Genomic DNA, 17,744 nt, shown 5'->3' with positions numbered 1-17,744 from the left:
GGCTGTGAATTGCAAGGCAGCTTGACTAGACATGTAAATGTGTATAATTAGGAAAACTCTCCCTTTTCTAATGCGGATGCTAATTAAGATGTCATTTGGTGCCTCGTTCAAGGAAGCCCTTTTCCACTATAAGCACCCCCCCCCAAAAAAAAAATTGCATTGCAGTTGTCTAGTTATATAATCCTTACATGCACAATCGTGTCACCCAACTGACTGTTAACACGTGCTTGTCCCATGCTTGTTTTTCCCAGAGTCCCCCAATACACTTTAAATGACATAAACAAACTAGATAGACAGGGCTCATTGTCTTGCAGTGTGTGTGTGTGTGTGTGTGTGTGTGTGCGCGCGCGCACGAGTGCGTGTGTTCTGTGTGAGAGAGAGAGACAGAGAGAAAGAGCGTGAGAGAGATGTCCTCCCAGCCTCCTCGAGCCAGTAACCATGACAACAAGATGGCTGGGAGACTTGGTTCAAGCTCAATTGAAGCCGGTGCCTTTCTTTTCCTCCAAAATAGACCTTCGTAACGTTTCAAAAAGCAACGTGTCGTCGGATTGACCAAGCAAGGCAGAAAAGGAGCGCAAAAATACGAGCACACCTGTCATAAAATCCCACGACCTATTCGTTGCGTTAGCCAAACAGGCTGCAGGTCTAGACCTGATATTTTGGTCCCAGATTAGCAAGAAAAACAGCACGTCAAAGCAGCGCGTATATCATGATACCCAAATAGACCAAATGCATGTTTCGGTTCCATTGATATGCAACGCCATCATTATGAAACGATAACCGCAGTCATCGAAGATGAATATTTTTCACTCACCGGTAAAACGAGAGTGTGGCGGTGCTCCTCTTCCGCCGTCCGTCTCTCCGTGCATCCACACCGGGGAATAGCGCGAGCAGACGGCTGCGTTTCCCCCTCCCAAATCTCTCTCTCTCTCTCTCTCTCTCTCTCTCTCTCTCTCTCTCTCTCTCTCTCTCTCTCTCTCTCTCTCTCTCTCTCTCTCTCTCTCTCTCTCCCCCCCTCTCTCTGAATGGACGAACTGGCGGCCCGTCTCCACCTCCACACAACGCCGCACAGAGTGTGTGGTGGGCGGCTGAGATGCTCCGGAGCACCGCCACTCTGTCACTCCGACCGGTGAAGTCTGCAAGGCAGATGAGCGCCAGAGCTGGGATCAATTTAAAACCTCTAAATGTATTAAATGTACAATACTGGAAGACGATGCAAGACTGAATATGTCCTCCTCTTCAACCCGCACTGGCCTATTTATTTCACAGAGTATTGACATCACATGAGTCGTGAATGGGAGGGGGGGAATTTGGAATAGTGAGACGAAAAAAAGCACAGCATGCAGATGATTTACAGCCAGTTAAATAGTTCTGTCCAATGTCTAAAGTACCACAGATGTTATATCCAGGCGTATGCATTCATCACGCAAGTTTGCTTTAGATAGGACATTGATGTCTGCTTTGGAAAACAAGATGAAATAGTCTGATTTTACACATTCTCGGCCAACTGCAGGATAAATAAACCGAGCAATCTGAAACTGATTCATGGCCATACTCACGTCAAGGAGGAAATCTCCAGCGAATGAGTCTGAAAAAGTGCTTTCCAACTTCATTCGTACCATTTGGCAAATAATAAAACAAGTCTCATTGAAAACAATTTTGCCTTTTAGTGTGAGAACATTTACTTGTTTTGCCTGCTAATTTATTTTGCTGGTAGATAGATGAACATCATAAAAAAAAAAAAAACATTTTTTTTTATTTAAACATGGCTATATGTCGGGGAACTGAAACTAATTCTTCAGCGGGTACAATTAATAATCTGCGGATGTGTCTAAAGTTTGATTAGCAACAGAATACTCTCAAATGTATCTATTTAAGATACATGTATCACTTGTTTGTTTTTTTCTGACCGCTGAGCATTGTCAATTAAATTAAAGCCTACTCTTATAAGACATATGCAATAAAACATTGAAATGCAGCAAATCAATTAAGCTGCCTGGAGAACAAAGACAAATAGCACTCAGTGTCAGTTGACATCCTTTTGCGAAATACTCATTTATGAGAAAATGAGTTGTTGACTAGTGGACATTGTGTCTCTGAGAAAGCAATCCTCACAGAATGAGGAATTGATTTCCCCCCACATATTAGAGAAAAGAGTGAGATTGTGCTGTCAAGAGGCAATTGGTGTCTGCCCTCAAATGTGATGATGTGGCCGCATTGTGTCTGTCAAATAAGAGAGTGTTATTTACCTGTGCATTCTCTGTTCATTGTCGGCAATGTCTTCAACAAGGCTCAACCCTGATACCGATTCTTGTTTTAAAATAACATCAGTAGTTTTTTGTTTGTTTTAAAACAGTTCAGATACAATGGATACAATAATCAGCCTCTATTACTCAAACTTTCAACTATGACCCTACTGAAGGTTGGCCTCAGTATTTTTCTTTACATTTTTCCTCCAAGTCACCAGACACAAAAAATATTGATTTTATGTATTTTTCTTTATTTTTATAGAAAAGAAACAAACAAAAAATGGCACCAAAACCATTCACTTCTGCAGGTACTTTTGGGAACATATTGATAATAATAATAATAATAATAATAATAATAATAATAATAATACATTATTGTTATTTAAGGTTAAAAATTCAGGTCCCTGGGATTAACCAGCAAAAAATGTTTTACACCAGCTACCACCAACCTAAACTTGCGATTGGATCACACCATCTTTAGACGGCAGAGCTGGACACATCATAAAGACACACTGGACTCTGACTGCTCCCTCCGTGCGTTGGCTTACTTTACTCCAGAGTTGAACTGAGCGCCAGTGAGGGCTCATCAAATTTCCTGCTGTCTTGATGGACTTTACACTCACTGATTGTTTGACCTTGTGTGATTTCCAAGGTCAGTGCTTGTGGAAAATGTTGGGTGAATTCCATTCGAATGTGTGAAATTGAGTGTACCAATATTTGAATACATATATAACTCTATATATTATGTATAGTATATATAATGTTTCCTTCCGGGATAACGAACTCAAACTTTACTGTCAAGTGTTTATGGATTGAGAAGCTTAGTCAATGGGGGAAATCTCATGTGATCAATAGCGCATAAGAGGGCGATAGAAAAAAGCTGGAGTGTTCGAAAAAAGAGGGTTTATAAAGTCGTGAGGGGGTGAGGGGGTGCGGGCAGAACAAAAGAGACATGTATGTGTGTTTGAAGACAAGGAGAGGAGAAGGTTAGACATGCAAAGCCCACTGTGAGACAGGTAGGGGGCGGTTGGAGAGGATGTTCTTGTGCAAAAGATGGAGAGACATGATGAGGCGTGTGGGGGCGGGGGTGTACAGATGACAAAAGAGAAGATGCACAGCTGACCAGAGAATGAGAGATTGAAAAAATAGTTTCGGGGCAACCTACTGCAGACACGATGTCAATCCTAATTACTAATTCATTAACCTGCTGGTCTCCCCTCCCCCTCCTGTAGACATACACACATACACACAAGCGCAGTCACTGCTCCCTCGCTGGAGTCCCTGGAGAGGCGGAGGGATGGATGGTGAAATAAAGGAGTGCGTCTGCTGCTAAGTGACATCTGCTGGACCATGACGGCGGAAACATTTTGGGAACGCTGGAAATCCCTGATGTGACAACGGCATGGAGGGAGGCAGAGCGAAGTTATTGTTGGGTGATGAAAAAAGATAACAGCTTGGTCGGTCGGGGTTAGGTGGTCCCCCGTGATGCCGCTACAGAAGTCTGGTGTTGTTGGTGGCAAAATTTGTAAGCTAAGCTAGTACTGCATATATGGTTGTGCTTACGGAATGTGACTTGTACAAAAGCGTGTTTTGCGTTTTAACACTTCAGTGATATCCAAGATGTTTTGCTTTTTTTCACATTTGACAGTTTTATGGAGTGGCAATGTGGCATTATCAGCATGACAATGACCTCAATGTAGGGCATTTCAAAGGAAAGGCCCTTTTTGACATTATTCAGGCTACAGTCATAACAGTTTCTTGTCATGGAGGAGGAAGGGGACTTTGTCTGTGTGCATGTGTGTGTGTGTGTGAGTGTTTGTGTGTGTCATCATGTCCACAGGCATAAAGAAGAATGACACATTGCCCCAGATAAGTGGGTTTTGAAGAGGTCTCCATCACGTCCACCTGGGACCACTTGTTCACCACATGGAGCTGAAACTTTAGCACCTTGAAAAATGTCCATTTTTTTTTCTGTAGAGTGTATTTGTGTGTGTATGTGATTGTGTGTTTGAGAGACAGCCAGCCAGACAAACATGGGACAGTCTGCCAACATCATGACAGTGTGTGCAATGTGTTTGAAACTCACTCTGTGTATTGCGGTCGGCGTGCCAACTATGATTTTGCCACACAGCCAGGTCAACAGACTGACACGTTGCCACAGCAACAACAACACAGTCAGTTCCTCTTTAATGCCAAGTTGTAAATATGGACTTAAAAGAAGCTATTTCATTTTCAAGGGGACAAAAAAATAGTAGCCGACACACGGGTGGAGTTGGTCTCCATCGGCTTTTTTCCATAGGCTGACTTAAATTGTCCTAAATGTGATATTCCATTTTTATGTGAATTGCAACTGAATTCCAGAAAAAACAGTCTCCTGACAGTGCATCATTTAATAGAACTTGCAGCAGGAAATAGAATGCATAGCTCTCCGCTGGTTTTCTTTCCAAAGAATAAGCCAACACAAACTCACTACACTTTTGGCGGCACTCTACATTTTCGAAGGGCGTCTCAAGCTGGTGTTCCGGTCGCACTTTTTACTCTTCTTTTTTCATTGTTGATCCAGCTGTATGAAAGGCAACCATTTTTGGCCCCCATAGCTTGGCGCTAAAGAACTTGACAAAACCATGATTTAGACACATTTCTCTCCACTGAAAAAAAAAGCTAAATAAATGATCAAATGCTTGAGTCATGAATCCTGCTTTAGTTGAACCGATTGCAGTTCTGCACGCCAACAATTAACCTGTGAACGTAACAAAAAAATGCCTTTCAGTTAGCATCTAGAGATGTCCAATTGCTCCAAAACGGTTTGCTGGTTTGTTTTTGCATAAGATGTTGTGAAATATATCTAGTGAAAAAATGCTTTTGGAGAGTGGTGCTAAATAAAGCCTCTGGCTCCAGCTTGCTTGAATGATATGTAAAGAAATGTACTGCAACCACGAATTTAACCACAAACCTCAACCACAAATATCATGTAGTGGTGTCATCCACTTTGCATAAAGGGCCACAGAGGAATGCTGGTGGATTCTTTCCATCTAAAAAAAAAAAAAAAAAAAAAAAAAAAAACAAGAAAAAATATTACAACTAGCATCCATACATAGAATTTCTTTACCACTTATATCCACTTATACATACACAGTATTTGCCAGTCAGCCCCCTGAATATGCCGGATGATATTGTTGGTGATTTACAATGGCACCGAATTTCACAATGTCATACAGATTATTACTTTGACTCTACATTATCCCAGCGCACAATAAAATGGCTTTACCGCTTCATGTATTTGTTGGTGTGGAAACATTTTGTCAAACGCGAGAGATGATCTGCTTAATCTTCTGTCGTTGATGCAACATGTTTTGCTGTGTCTTTCCAGTCTTAAATCACGACAATAACAGCATTACGTATTAATTAAATATACAGTGACATCATTTTGACATCCTTGATCGTCTTTTTCCAAGCAGGCCAGTAACATTTTCCTAATGACTAAGCCTACTCACTTCTTTGATTTTTACCAATAGTGAGATATGTGGCCACCCAGTGTTGAAAATGAGAAGTACAATGCAGACAATCACAAGCTAAGGGCATGCTACATTACGTGTTATTTTTAGAATGTGTTCCAGGCTGTAAAAAAAGAAAAACGAATATGACCAACGAGCCATACTTTAACACACCTGAATACGAATCTGCCAGTCTAGTTTATTACTAACTACTAAATGCATCCTCTAATGTTCTACCTGAATTTATTACAATTCATCATTACGCTGCACAATTAAGATGTCCAATCTTCAATGCCTGTCCTTTTTCTTATTCTTTGCAAAAATCAGAAGGGTAAAGGGAAGGGTTCAGATGGAATATTATTTTCTGTTCTCCACTGTTCCCCTCTTTCTTTCCGCCCTATGATGCATATTTTGGTTCAGGAGTGTGGAAAATGTTGCTGCATATTCTTCATGACTGCCTCTGGAATTGGAGAGCAGGCAAGGATAAAGTTATTAAGCAGCACGTGAGAGGCCACTTGATTCTGCTCGCCAACCCACAATCCCGTCTGCGCAGTGCAAGAATAATATGAACTAAATCACAACAACAAAGATGTAAAGTGTCCATGTGACAGCGTAACTCAATGTATGCCTCAGATATAGATGTATTTACAAAAAATAGTGCCGAATATATGAATAAGATTTCATTTTTAATTCCTTTTAATTTACTTCATGAGTTTGGGTGCCTGTTATTGTAGTTACACAATACAAATAATGTAAATTAGTCATTTCAAAATATATAATCCAGTAGTTTCAAACTGTTGTTGTTTACCAGGTAACCAAACCCATTGTACAGGATTGCAAATATTAAATGGCCAAGGCTTAAAAAAAAAAATACAAAATTTATGATACATCAATATCATCAGTTTATGGTTTGGAGTATTTAGAAAAGAATCCACCTTATTACTTTGCTCGATAAATGTGCTCCACGTGTAGCCTACTATAGTATACCACTATACTTCTGTATAGTTTTTTTATTTTATATGTTCCTTTTTAAGGTTAAGAATGTGCTAGGTCAATCTTGCTAGCCTCAAGGCAAGAGTTGGGGCACACCTCAAAGTGTTTGTCAGACAATTTCAGGCTAGGTTAGAATCGATGAAAACTCAATTTTCCAGAGATGAAAGTCTGTTTGTCCATAAAAACGCTTGGTGCAATATTAGTGTGACATTGTCCCTATTGACCAGCAGAGGTCACTGTGTGTACAAAAATACCTTTAAAACGTGCTCTGCATTCAAATTTTTATCTTGGCCACGTGGTCGATAACGCTGTGCGGATAATTGAAGGGACTTTTCCGAGGTACTGTTTACCAAAGAAAATGCAAATAAAAGGTGGTTACAGGGATTATATGGCGTGTTTCCTGGTGGGAAACGATTTCCTCATAATTTCTCCGCCGCAATTGATGAAAGGGAGTGGTCCTTATCATCACCTGACTCATCTTTTCTTTAAACGTCTCCTGATATTTATGGTTTACAGTGCTGATTTCCTTCCTGGTTGACACAGTCACTTCAACTTTATGTTAAATGATATTCTCTCTCTTAATCTGTTGGAGAAAATCGCTTCAGAATAATCAATAAGGAAAAAGTCAATGGAAAGCGGAATTTGGTTTGCTGGACTTTGTTCATTGTTCCTCACAAGACGACAGACTTCACTCTGCCTTTGCTCAAAAATTCCCATGTGTCAACCATGACCTTTCGTCTGTCTAACTAGTGACAAAGTGAAAAACAAACAGGTGTCACTCCTTTTGGCAGAAACCATCTGTATTGATTGCTGCTTGAAGTTTCATTTGCCGTAACGTTGTTATCAATAGTTTTTGTTGATGTGTTTACACAGAGTCTCAGAGTAGGTCACACACGTGTTGGGCTAACGGGGTCAGGAGGAGATGTCAACAGAATGAATAAAACATTGGCAACAACAATGAGTGCATGTGCATCACCATAAAGTAAACATAACAAGTTACTGTAAAAATACTGTATTTGTCTTTGCACTTGCAAAGATGATAACTATCAGTTTTGATTAACTGTGCTATTTATTAGACACCATGCTCTCAGGGAACTAAATAAAGTAGCAAACAAATATTGTGTGCTCTCAGTGTGATACAGCTCTACTGTTTTGAGGTGCTAGTTAAGTGCAGCCACCCCTGGCTCTGCCCCCGGTTGTCATGGTAACAAAATCCATACTCACTATTGGCCCAGCGGTACTGTATGCGGAGTGGAAAGAGGGCTAGTGGCCTTGTAAGGAGCACGGCCTCCCTCCCAGATGGCCTGATTTCAGAAAGACAAAAACATGGGGTATGTAAAGTGTACTAGAACTGTTGATTGTTGGAGCTTTATATTCTCCACAGACACAACTCAGCATCTTTGTGGCAGAAGGATTCTTGAACTGGACCCGTGTGCCTAATGAAGTGTCCAGTGTGTAGAAATGACTATAATCAGTCAAGAGCCTGAAAATGACAACCGCCCAGTCAACTGGACTCTTATTTTGTGGCACTGTGAAGTGCGGGACCGAGAGACACAATGAGAGGTGGGCGACTAAATAAACGTGCCAGCAACCTGTCATCAGCTTAGTTTAAGTGCGCACATTCCTCCCTGCACATGTGCTGTTTTGATTACTGCTTTCACACAATGCCAGCAGGACTTCCTGCAGGAAGAAAACAGCGGAAGAAGCCCCAAGCGCGACAAACCAGTTGATTGTTCATGAATAAAATCATGCAGAACGAACCCTCCACCTGTTCCTGTTTGTGGCGTTCACATTATGCAATCACACCAGGAAATTATGTATTCCTGTGTAGAAGATTGTGACAAACAGAAAGTCAAATCATATATTTTCTTTACAATAGTATGAGACCCCGTTAAAATTTTGGTAATTTCTGTGTTGAGTACCAAAATTCACCCAGTTCTATCCATATCTGGTGGAGGTCATTTTTTCACTTGCTATGGACTAACAATGACAGCACAGTGTCTAATTGTTCAGATGAAATTTTTGCGCCTGTTTCAAGCCTGGCGAAGCAGCCAGAAAAAGTCACGTACGGAAAAGTGCAATCGTTACGGCCATACTACCCTGAGAACGCCCGATCTCGTCCGATCTCGGAAGCTAAGCAGGGTCGGGCCTGGTTAGTACTTGGATGGGAGACCGCCTGGGAATACCAGGTGCTGTAAGCATTTTGCTGTTTGTCATGGGCCTGACTTCCATGTTCCAGTTTCAGGCCTGGCGAGGCAGCTAGAAAAAGTCACGTACGGAAAAGTGCAATCGCTTACGGCCATACTACCCTGAGAACGCCCGATCTCGTCCGATCTCGGAAGCTAAGCAGGGTCGGGCCTGGTTAGTACTTGGATGGGAGACCGCCTGGGAATACCAGGTGCTGTAAGCATTTTGCTGTTTGTCATGGGCCTGACTTCCATGTTCCAGTTTCAGGCCTGGCGAGGCAGCTAGAAAAAGTCACGTACGGAAAAGTGCAATCGCTTACGGCCATACTACCCTGAGAACGCCCGATCTCGTCCGATCTCGGAAGCTAAGCAGGGTCGGGCCTGGTTAGTACTTGGATGGGAGACCGCCTGGGAATACCAGGTGCTGTAAGCATTTTGCTGTTTGTCATGGGCCTGACTTCCATGTTCCAGTTTCTGCTGTAAGCATTTTGCTGTTTGTCATGGGCAGGTCTTGAATTTACTATAGGACGCGCCTGACTTTGGACAGCAAAACATGGACTAAGTCCCGCAAGTAAAAATGAATAGGAACATTTCTAGACTTTATGACGCACTGGACATTGGCTAGCAAAAAATGCTCTAATTCTCTGAAGTAAAAATGAATAGGAACATTTCTAGAATTTATGAGGCACCGGACATTGGCTAGCAATGCTCTAATTCCCCTGCTGACAGCATTTGCTGCTTCCCATGGGCAGGATTTTGGACAGCAAAACATGGAATACGGTAATCTTTGCTCACCTGTTTTCCAAACTTGGCCTTGTGAAGTTTGAAAGTTGAGCCCTGATTGGTTGTCAATGAGGAAACTGTGATACCATTTTCAGTCAACAGCAAGCAGCAAAATGGCCACCTCCTGAAATGGATAAAATCAGGTGGATTCAGATGTTTAATTCTTATCCCGCAACCACAATATTAATCTGAATCCCGTGGGGCTGCATTACTGTGAAGATTCTTTTTTTAATTTGCTTACCCTTTAAGAACATTTGAAATCGCACGCATCAGAAAATATATGTTTTATTTGTTCTATGTGACTATGATTCATTTATTGTGACGAGGAAAGAGGAGGGAAAAGATATCGGTTTTATTGTCGGACCATCCCACTCGTGCTGACTACAAATGCAGCCGCGTAGAGCTGAGACCGCATTCCACCCGTCTGACGACTGACCTCACACGCTCACTCACGCACAAACACACACACACACTTCCATGCACCACGTCACACACTCATCATACCACTCTAAGAAAACTCGGACCAGTAGAAGCGGATGCTGGCGGCCGGCAGCCACTAAGTAAGTCCACCGTCATTCTCCGTCCGTCCGTCCGTCTTTGTTGTCGTTGCCATTCTAAAGCCCGTCTCAGTTCATTTATCTCTCACACTCTGCTCTGTCACTGTGAAAACAAGCGCTGTGTTTTGGCATGGGGGGCTTTTCAAACTCTTCATTCAGTATGCCTTGCACACACCTTGAGCCTCTTCCTCTCTCACACACACTTCCTTTTCTCCGCATGTGAGCTAAGGCACAAGTAAAGTCTGAGCCTATTTGCATGTTGGAGCTCAGCCAGAGAAGCAAGCTTTGTCTTATACGGGAACAACAGAGTTAGGCCTGTGAATGTTGATCCTCTTTTTAAGGGCTTCTTGAAACCTTGTTGACTGTGCACGGTTCATTATAAGGGCGAGCATGCAGGTGGAGACTACTACCTGCCTTACAGACATCAAAGAGATAGAGTCAAGATTCTTTGGTTTTCGACGTAGCATGAGATACTGTTTTTTTTTTTTAATCATCTTATACATTTTATGTATCCGTTTTTTATGTTTTGGGCGGCACGGTTAAAGAGTGGTTAGCACATCCGCCTCACAGGTGAGAGACTCAAGGTTCAATTCCGGGCACGCCGGTTTCCTCCCACATCCTAAAAACATGCATTGTTTTTTACATCTTTGTAAGACATCTCATCACATTGTCTCTGAGCGTGGTGATTGGAGTTCACTTGAAAACTGTAAATGAACATACAAATTAGCATTAGCTGTTTACCTGAGTATAAAATAATGAGCATTCCACTCAATGAGGCCCTCAGATGTTCAAGTTCATGCCCGCTGGAAGCTTTAGCTTAATGCTTCAATCCAAATCTGGCTCACACGTGGCCTCACCTGAAGCTCACAAGTTGGGCCTGATGTTTCACCTGTTTCGACACAACCTCCTTTCACAAGCCATTGGCTGAGCCTTATCAGACAGCTCAAATGTTATTGGATACGTCTCAGTCGCTCTTTTTGAATCTTTGTTTACACACACACTCACACTTTGACGGAAGAGCCTCGTTTTCCGGGAATGTGCTTTTGGAGGACTTCCCCCATTAATAACTAACTGGGCTGTTAATGACTACCAGTATCTTGTGTCTTGGTAAGCTACTAAAACTATGTGTGTTTGTATTTTTGAGTGACAATTTGTGTGAATCTAAATTCCCATTTGTTGTATCTTGCAATGATATATGTGTGTGTGTGTGTGTGTGTGTGTGTGTGTGTGTATATATATATATATATATATATATATATATATATATATATATATATATATATATATATATATATATATATATATATATATATATATATATATATATATATATAATTCCAGCTTGCTCCATTCTCCTCTAGTGGAGTTTGCATGTCCTCCCTATGCCTGTGTGAGTTGGCTGACAACCAGTTCAGGCTGTCCCCAACCTACTTGACAATATAAAATGGATGGATGTATGGATGTATTAGTTTGTTTGTTTTTTATCCCAATGCGCTCTCTTTGTTTGCAGAGTGAAAGCTATTGTGTGAAATCACTGAGGTTGCAACCATCTTTCTTTCTCATTTTTCTCATCAGCATACAGTGCACTAGATCAAGACACACTGCACCTTCATCTGAAGAGAGTCCAACATATTGTCATTGCTCCGAGGGGAAACTCTAGCCAAAGGATACCCGAATCCTTCACAGAGTTGGGAAACTTGAGCCTGAGAACAAACAAGCTCAAACAAGAACTTCTGGAATCCCACCACAGTGACAGCTGATCTTGGTGCTTGAAGAAGAGCGTCAGAATGCTGGCTAAAATCTTGGAGGATATGTGGGTAGAGCCAGAGATTCTGGAGGCCCTGAGTGAGGAACAAAAGAGGATTCTCTTCCTCAAGATGAGAGAAGAGCAAGTACGCCGTTGGAGGGAGAGGGAGGAGCGAGAAGGAGAAGAAATCAGCATCAGGCCAAGAAAAGGTAACTGCTTATTGTAACTGACCGAGTGACATCTGTATACCAAAAAGGCAGAGGAAAACAATTCAGTTTGACAAATACCGCACATCTTATAACAGCAACGCGTCTGTAGACACTATTCAAAGTACTGCTATCCAAAAGCCATGTCCTAATTCAGCAGTACGACTCAATAGAAAAATAAGCCATTTGTCTCATTTCTAACTTTCAAATTTCCCCTGCTGTTTTCCTTCAAACCTGACTACACATGAACAATGACAAACACACACATGCACACGTGGAGTAACAGCGGCTCAAATTACCAATCTGATTAAGGTGTTTAAGTTACACCCAAAGAAATGCATCCAGTCTTCTCAGGCTTTTTGGCTTCACACACCTCCTCTTATAAATCCCTATTTAGTTCTACTTCAGAAGACAGCGTCACCTGGCTCTCCTGGTCCACCTATGTGTATATGTGTGTACACGCATGACTGACAGTCTCTATCAGCATGAGTCGATTTGGTTTACTGGCTTGCACCTGAGTAAGATTGACTAACCCCCTGTGGTTTTCAACCATATATTAAATTACAGTCTTTGTTTACCCAATCTCTGCCATGTTACCTGAGAGACAACCAAGTCTGTTTGTGTTATACAACACGTACCTTTTGTTGCTTGTGCTGTGCATGACAAACATCTGAAAACATAATTAAAACTTCACAAGGAAATTAAGACTCCCTTTAATCTAGTCATTGGATTTTTAGGTACAAAAAGCATGTATAGAAAGCATTCTGAAAAAAATTCTATACATTATTACCATTATTATTTTTTTATTTCATAATGCTTTCTGTACATACTGTACATACATTTATTCGTCAAGCCTGCTTAAAAAAAAGCTACTTTGTATTCTCTTATTGTCATACTGGCCATACATGTACTGTGATGTCGCTTATCAAGCAGCAGTTAAAAATAGCTTGATTTGCGCTTCCCCTGTTGTTTTAATACTTATGTTTGCATGTATATTGATTGTAATTGTGAAATTGAAGGATTTAAACATTTGATGAGGTTATGATTATGATTGAAGTGGAATATTGTTTGTTAAAGGGTTGTGCGACTGGAAAATGGCACAAAAAAGTCATCAAGATATTCTGTTAGCAATATGTAGCAATAATAGTTTATTCATATTTGAAACATTTTACATAGATTTGAACATTTTTAGGGAAAGTAACCTTTAAGCACTATTCTAAAAGGTCATGATAACTTTTAAAATAATCTTTATTCCTTTTTACTTAAAAAAACGGGGGGTGTACAATTTAAAAAAAAGAAAATTGGGACATCACTATTTCACAAACACCATGAGCTGTGGTTGTTAGGTCTAAAATGCATTTATTTTGGCTTAAAACTAGCCAGGATATGATATAATTAGCCTCAACTACTGGTGAAATTTTATTTAAAAAGTAGTCCCGCATCCATTGGCCCTTTCAGAGCACCCTGAACAAAGAATGAGAGCGTTAATACTGCAACTGAAAGTCCAAAGGGGCAGAACTAATCAGCAAGCAAGGACAAAGAGTTCGCCAGAGGATTAAACTTGTAAGACAGCACCATCTTGTGGACATAAGACTTCATAACAATCCATGGTGTTCAAATAGCAATTTTTTTGTCGTTGTTTGTAGCAACCAGTAAGCGTGTAAGCTGGCTCCTCGGTCGTGATGGGGATGTGTGCGTCCGTGTGATTGACGAAGTGGATGAGTTCAGAGCCTCCAAAGTTCTTCAGAACCTTCTCAATAACAGGTTAAAACACACACACACCTACACACACAGTCATTTGACTGATGATCAACAGTTCTTTTTATTTTTTTTGTGAATGCTGATTTTCTAATAATAACTCAAAACACAGACCTAAACCACTAAGAGCAAAAGTGCGGAGACGCCTAAGTGAAAACCTCCAAATCGGGCTCAGAGTGTGAGATTTTTGGTGTGGCTCCTGTTATTTTCCAGCACTGCCTTTACTCTCTTGGAAATGACGTACATCAGAACATAAATCGCCAGTGGAACTCTCGTCCACAAAAAAAAAAAAAAAACTCTCGGCCACTCCTTTGTGACGACATCACTAAGCGACTCAATTTAGAGAAACAACTTGTTTGTTGTCATGTTGATTCTTGAAACTCAGTCAGCACGTGACAACATGCCACATTAGACTCCTCACGTGACCTCGTGACAACACAATAGTCTCTGATAAATCAAGAACAGGAAAATCAAGCGAGCTTGCCATCCACTCATTTATTGGATTATTCGACTTATTTGCTAAATGAGTAATTTGAGGAGTGACTCAAAGGCTGGTGTGACTGTCTGCTGACTGTCCCGCAGGCTCCCTTCTGATAATATGAATGGAATCCAGACAGCAGAAATGCAGGCAGGAAACGAGGCTCAGCACCTCGGATTTAAAGAAGAAACCCAGCTAACCTTCGCTGATGACGTGAGTTAATGCATTTGTGTTTGCTGTTTAAGTTAGAAGAATGTGATAACCGTTCACTGATTGTACCATCATGCTCTCTTTGTGTGAAGTCTGACCCCTGCTCGCAAAACAGTCAATCGTCCGAAGATGAGACGGACTCCTGCAGCGCAGATGACGACCCGAAGGACCCTTGCGACGGCAGTGACAATGAATCAGGCAGCAGCTCGGACAACCTCGGGGACTGGGCTCCTCTGTACAGGCCCCATCTTGGTAGTCATGGCAACAAAGCAGCATTGAAAGCCCAGCTGTTCGAGGCAGAGAGGGTCAGCCCACAGGCCAGAGGTGAGAAATTGAGAGAGGATTGATGGTGAAAACAAATTGCCAATGTTTACTTGTGTTACAGTAGCAAAATACTAATTGATTAAGGTGAATAAATCCAACAAAAATGTTTTTGTTTCACAAGCTAACTGTGAACCTATTTAAAATATAACTAATAAGAGGGTTTTTTTCTCAAAATTGTCATTGCCTCTTTGTGAAACCACACAATCCATTTTTATGCCGTTTCCTTGACATTGCACATATTTTATATACAATCATAGTCTTATTCCTCTATTCTAAGACTACTGTTACAGCACAAGGTTCTTTGGCGTATAAAAATGGTGCAATTCTGACCATTTGTCTACATACCAACAGCATTTTGAAGCCTATTTTCCTTGCTAAGCATCAGACACAATGGAAGACAATAGGGCTATTGTTTCACCTGGGCCTGCAACGTGCGCAGTTACTTCAGTGCTACGATATCCCACGTAGTCTCATTACTTACCATGTCCTCGAAGCAACACAAAAGTCGATGCTGCAGTTGTGAACTTGGTTGTTTTGACAGTGTTGCATGTAAAACTTTAGAAAAAAAAACACACACACACATAAGCTTTTCATGTTTACCATTCATTGTCTTGGAAGCATCAACTTAAAACTGATGGTTATTTAGACTTTTGATGTATTGTTTTCAATTTAAAAGAAAAAACAACAATGAATAATACATATTTATTTATTTACATATATAAGTCCATCTCAATCCATCCACACTGAGTCCATCAACCAATACTTGTTGTTTGATAACAAAATATATAATTGTGCCATTGTCATGCATACGTTAAACCAACAGACATGAAAACCAATCATGCTTTGGCCTATAGCAGTGTTTATTCATCAAAAACCACAATTGCAATAAACTTGCGATGTGTAAAACTCAAACATAACCAAACGGTAAAAATCTGCAATTCCTTTTCCCGATTCACCTGTTTTCTGAGTTTGATTGTGTGAGTGATTTGATTGTGATTGGTGCGGCGTCAAACAACTATTTGTAGATCGAATTTTCGACTTGACTTTGCATAAGAAAACACAGTGGTAATCCTGTCCTGACTATTTTGCGAGCATCATATTGAAAAGGAGTGAAATTGTACACTAACGAAAAAAAGAGGGCTAGAAAGAAACATCTTTTTTCAGTTTGAATACATTACTTCAATTGATTAGTTGATAATGAGTGGCAAACCTTTTTATTCAGTTTTTATTTGTTATATATATAGTGTCATGAATTAATTAAATCCACGCTTTCTTTCTCAGATGTTGTAAACAACCAAGCGAATAAGTCAAACTACGGAGGCAGAGTGGCCCAACTCAGGAAAGCCTTTGGATGTGATTCTCCTCACAGCTTAAGCAGGCCTCATTTACCTGCCAAACCTGCTCATCTACTGACCCACGGCACACCCTTGATTTATTAGCATGATGCTAGGCCTGTTTTAAAACAATGCTTTGATCGCTAAGAGACTGATGGACTGCATCATGTCATTGGTAGCTACTATGTAGAGAGTAAGTCCATACACGCAAGACATTTGTAGTTTGGGCTCAGGTCATATGAAGATGAAACAGGGCCCGGACTCAAACCCTAAAGGTGAATTTTTCATTGAGATATAGGCACAACTAGGACAACACTGAAATGAAATCTATCAACCAATGACTTTTTTCAATGGGATTATGCCACGTGTTTAGGGTGGATTCATACAAACTTTATCGTACTGTGCAGAAGTTTTCTGCCATCACAATGTTGATTGATTTGTCTTTGTAACTATGAAAGAATATTTAGAAGAGAAGCAGCAAATGGGATTAAACAAGAAAAAATTATTTTCACAAAACTTGGCACAAGGAACCCAAAGATGTTATATTTTGATAATGATCTGAAAAAGCATAATTTTGTGTTTGGATGTTTAGTACACTGAATTAACAAGACAAATCACGTCAGTGTTATCCTACTTTTTCATTTTTTGATAGTTAAATAAGTTGTTTTGTATTATTTCCAGAAAGCAGGTCTTACATGACACAAAGCCAGAAGAACAAAATCTAATCAAGTGATATAAGTAAAATGCCACTTGGTGTCCAAAATAAGACACTACAGCCTCATTTTATTCTGTTCATTTCTTTGCAGTTCACTGCACTCCTTGCAAAGTAGCTGTTTAACCGCAGATTTTGGTTGGGGTATTTTCTTCCTCTGGAAACTTTTGTTGTATTTATTTGTTTTTAGGTTCAACTTATTGTGTGTTCTATCAAAAATAATAATATATGAACAAATGAGAAAAAAAGTGCAAATTTAATTGTCCATTCATTCCATGCAACTTCAGGAAAATGCTATGTTGTGAGAGGGACCAATTACATTTTCAACATATGATTTAAAGTTTCCCCCTGCTATTCGTGAGGAATTTGGGACCAGTCTGGCAAGTAGAGTAAAAATGTACATATAATCCACACTGTTTTTACGGAATATAGCATGATTCTACCTGTCCGGCCCACTTGAGGACAGAATTTCCTCCACTCGCTCGAGTGAAAATGAGTTTGACACCCCTGCCTTAAGAGTTCACATGTTGGAACTTCACATCAAGTTTCATTTGTTGTCACATGCACTGGTGAGCATAGCCAGGAGTCAAACCACGTCAAATATTTACAAACCAAACTGCACTGTGTCCCTTTAGGGAACCACCTCCAAACAAGTTGTTGTAGTATAGCCATTGAGCAACCGGAAATGAATACAGCATTGTGTCGCATTCTAA

General features: G+C 40.6%; 2 protein-coding genes, 2 long non-coding RNA genes and 3 other non-coding genes across 8 annotated transcripts in view; 4 read left to right on the top strand and 3 right to left on the bottom strand.

The window, feature by feature from the left end:
* psd2 (pleckstrin and Sec7 domain containing 2) overlaps positions 1-914 on the bottom strand; it is a 26,796-nt gene extending 25,882 nt beyond the window's left edge. The window contains exon 1 of the mRNA XM_088430882.1: positions 815-914. The gene's annotated coding sequence lies outside the window, so the exon portion shown is untranslated. The remainder of the gene's footprint in view (positions 1-814) is intronic.
* LOC148413597 (uncharacterized) overlaps positions 1-17,744 on the top strand; it is a 23,146-nt gene extending 5,402 nt beyond the window's left edge. Inside the window, exons 1-6 of one of the 2 annotated variants that reach the window (XM_088430884.1) lie at positions 10,135-10,265; positions 11,838-12,218; positions 13,862-13,979; positions 14,556-14,664; positions 14,754-14,985; positions 16,267-17,744. In XM_088430884.1, the coding sequence (XP_088287010.1) occupies positions 12,050-12,218; positions 13,862-13,979; positions 14,556-14,664; positions 14,754-14,985; positions 16,267-16,424 (786 nt within the window). In that variant the 5' untranslated portion in view covers positions 10,135-10,265; positions 11,838-12,049 and the 3' untranslated portion in view covers positions 16,425-17,744. Of the gene's footprint in view, positions 1-10,134; positions 10,266-11,837; positions 12,219-13,861; positions 13,980-14,555; positions 14,665-14,753; positions 14,986-16,266 lie in introns of those variants that run through there. The other variant, XM_088430885.1, reaches the window with a different exon arrangement.
* On the bottom strand, positions 4,625-8,024 carry LOC148413602 (uncharacterized). Its single transcript, XR_015867562.1, has 3 exons — positions 7,961-8,024; positions 5,203-5,281; positions 4,625-4,989 (listed from the first exon to the last, which is right to left on the bottom strand). It is a non-coding gene; the product is annotated as an uncharacterized LOC148413602 (long non-coding RNA).
* Positions 8,819-8,937, top strand: LOC148413601 (5S ribosomal RNA). The gene has a single exon (XR_015867695.1). It is a non-coding gene; the product is annotated as a 5S ribosomal RNA (ribosomal RNA).
* LOC148413600 (5S ribosomal RNA) lies at positions 9,028-9,146 on the top strand. The gene has a single exon (XR_015867700.1). It is a non-coding gene; the product is annotated as a 5S ribosomal RNA (ribosomal RNA).
* Positions 9,237-9,355, top strand: LOC148413599 (5S ribosomal RNA). Its single transcript, XR_015867691.1, has one exon. It is a non-coding gene; the product is annotated as a 5S ribosomal RNA (ribosomal RNA).
* Positions 14,454-14,908, bottom strand: LOC148413598 (uncharacterized). Its single transcript, XR_015867563.1, has 2 exons — positions 14,731-14,908; positions 14,454-14,622 (listed from the first exon to the last, which is right to left on the bottom strand). It is a non-coding gene; the product is annotated as an uncharacterized LOC148413598 (long non-coding RNA).

This window comes from Hippichthys cyanospilos, chromosome 13, assembly GCF_059441005.1.
Source record: "Hippichthys cyanospilos isolate Australia breed blue-spotted pipefish chromosome 13, RoL_Hcya_1.0, whole genome shotgun sequence".
Taxonomy (NCBI): Eukaryota; Metazoa; Chordata; class Actinopteri; order Syngnathiformes; family Syngnathidae; genus Hippichthys; species Hippichthys cyanospilos.
This window is presented reverse-complemented; position numbering and strand designations above follow the sequence as displayed.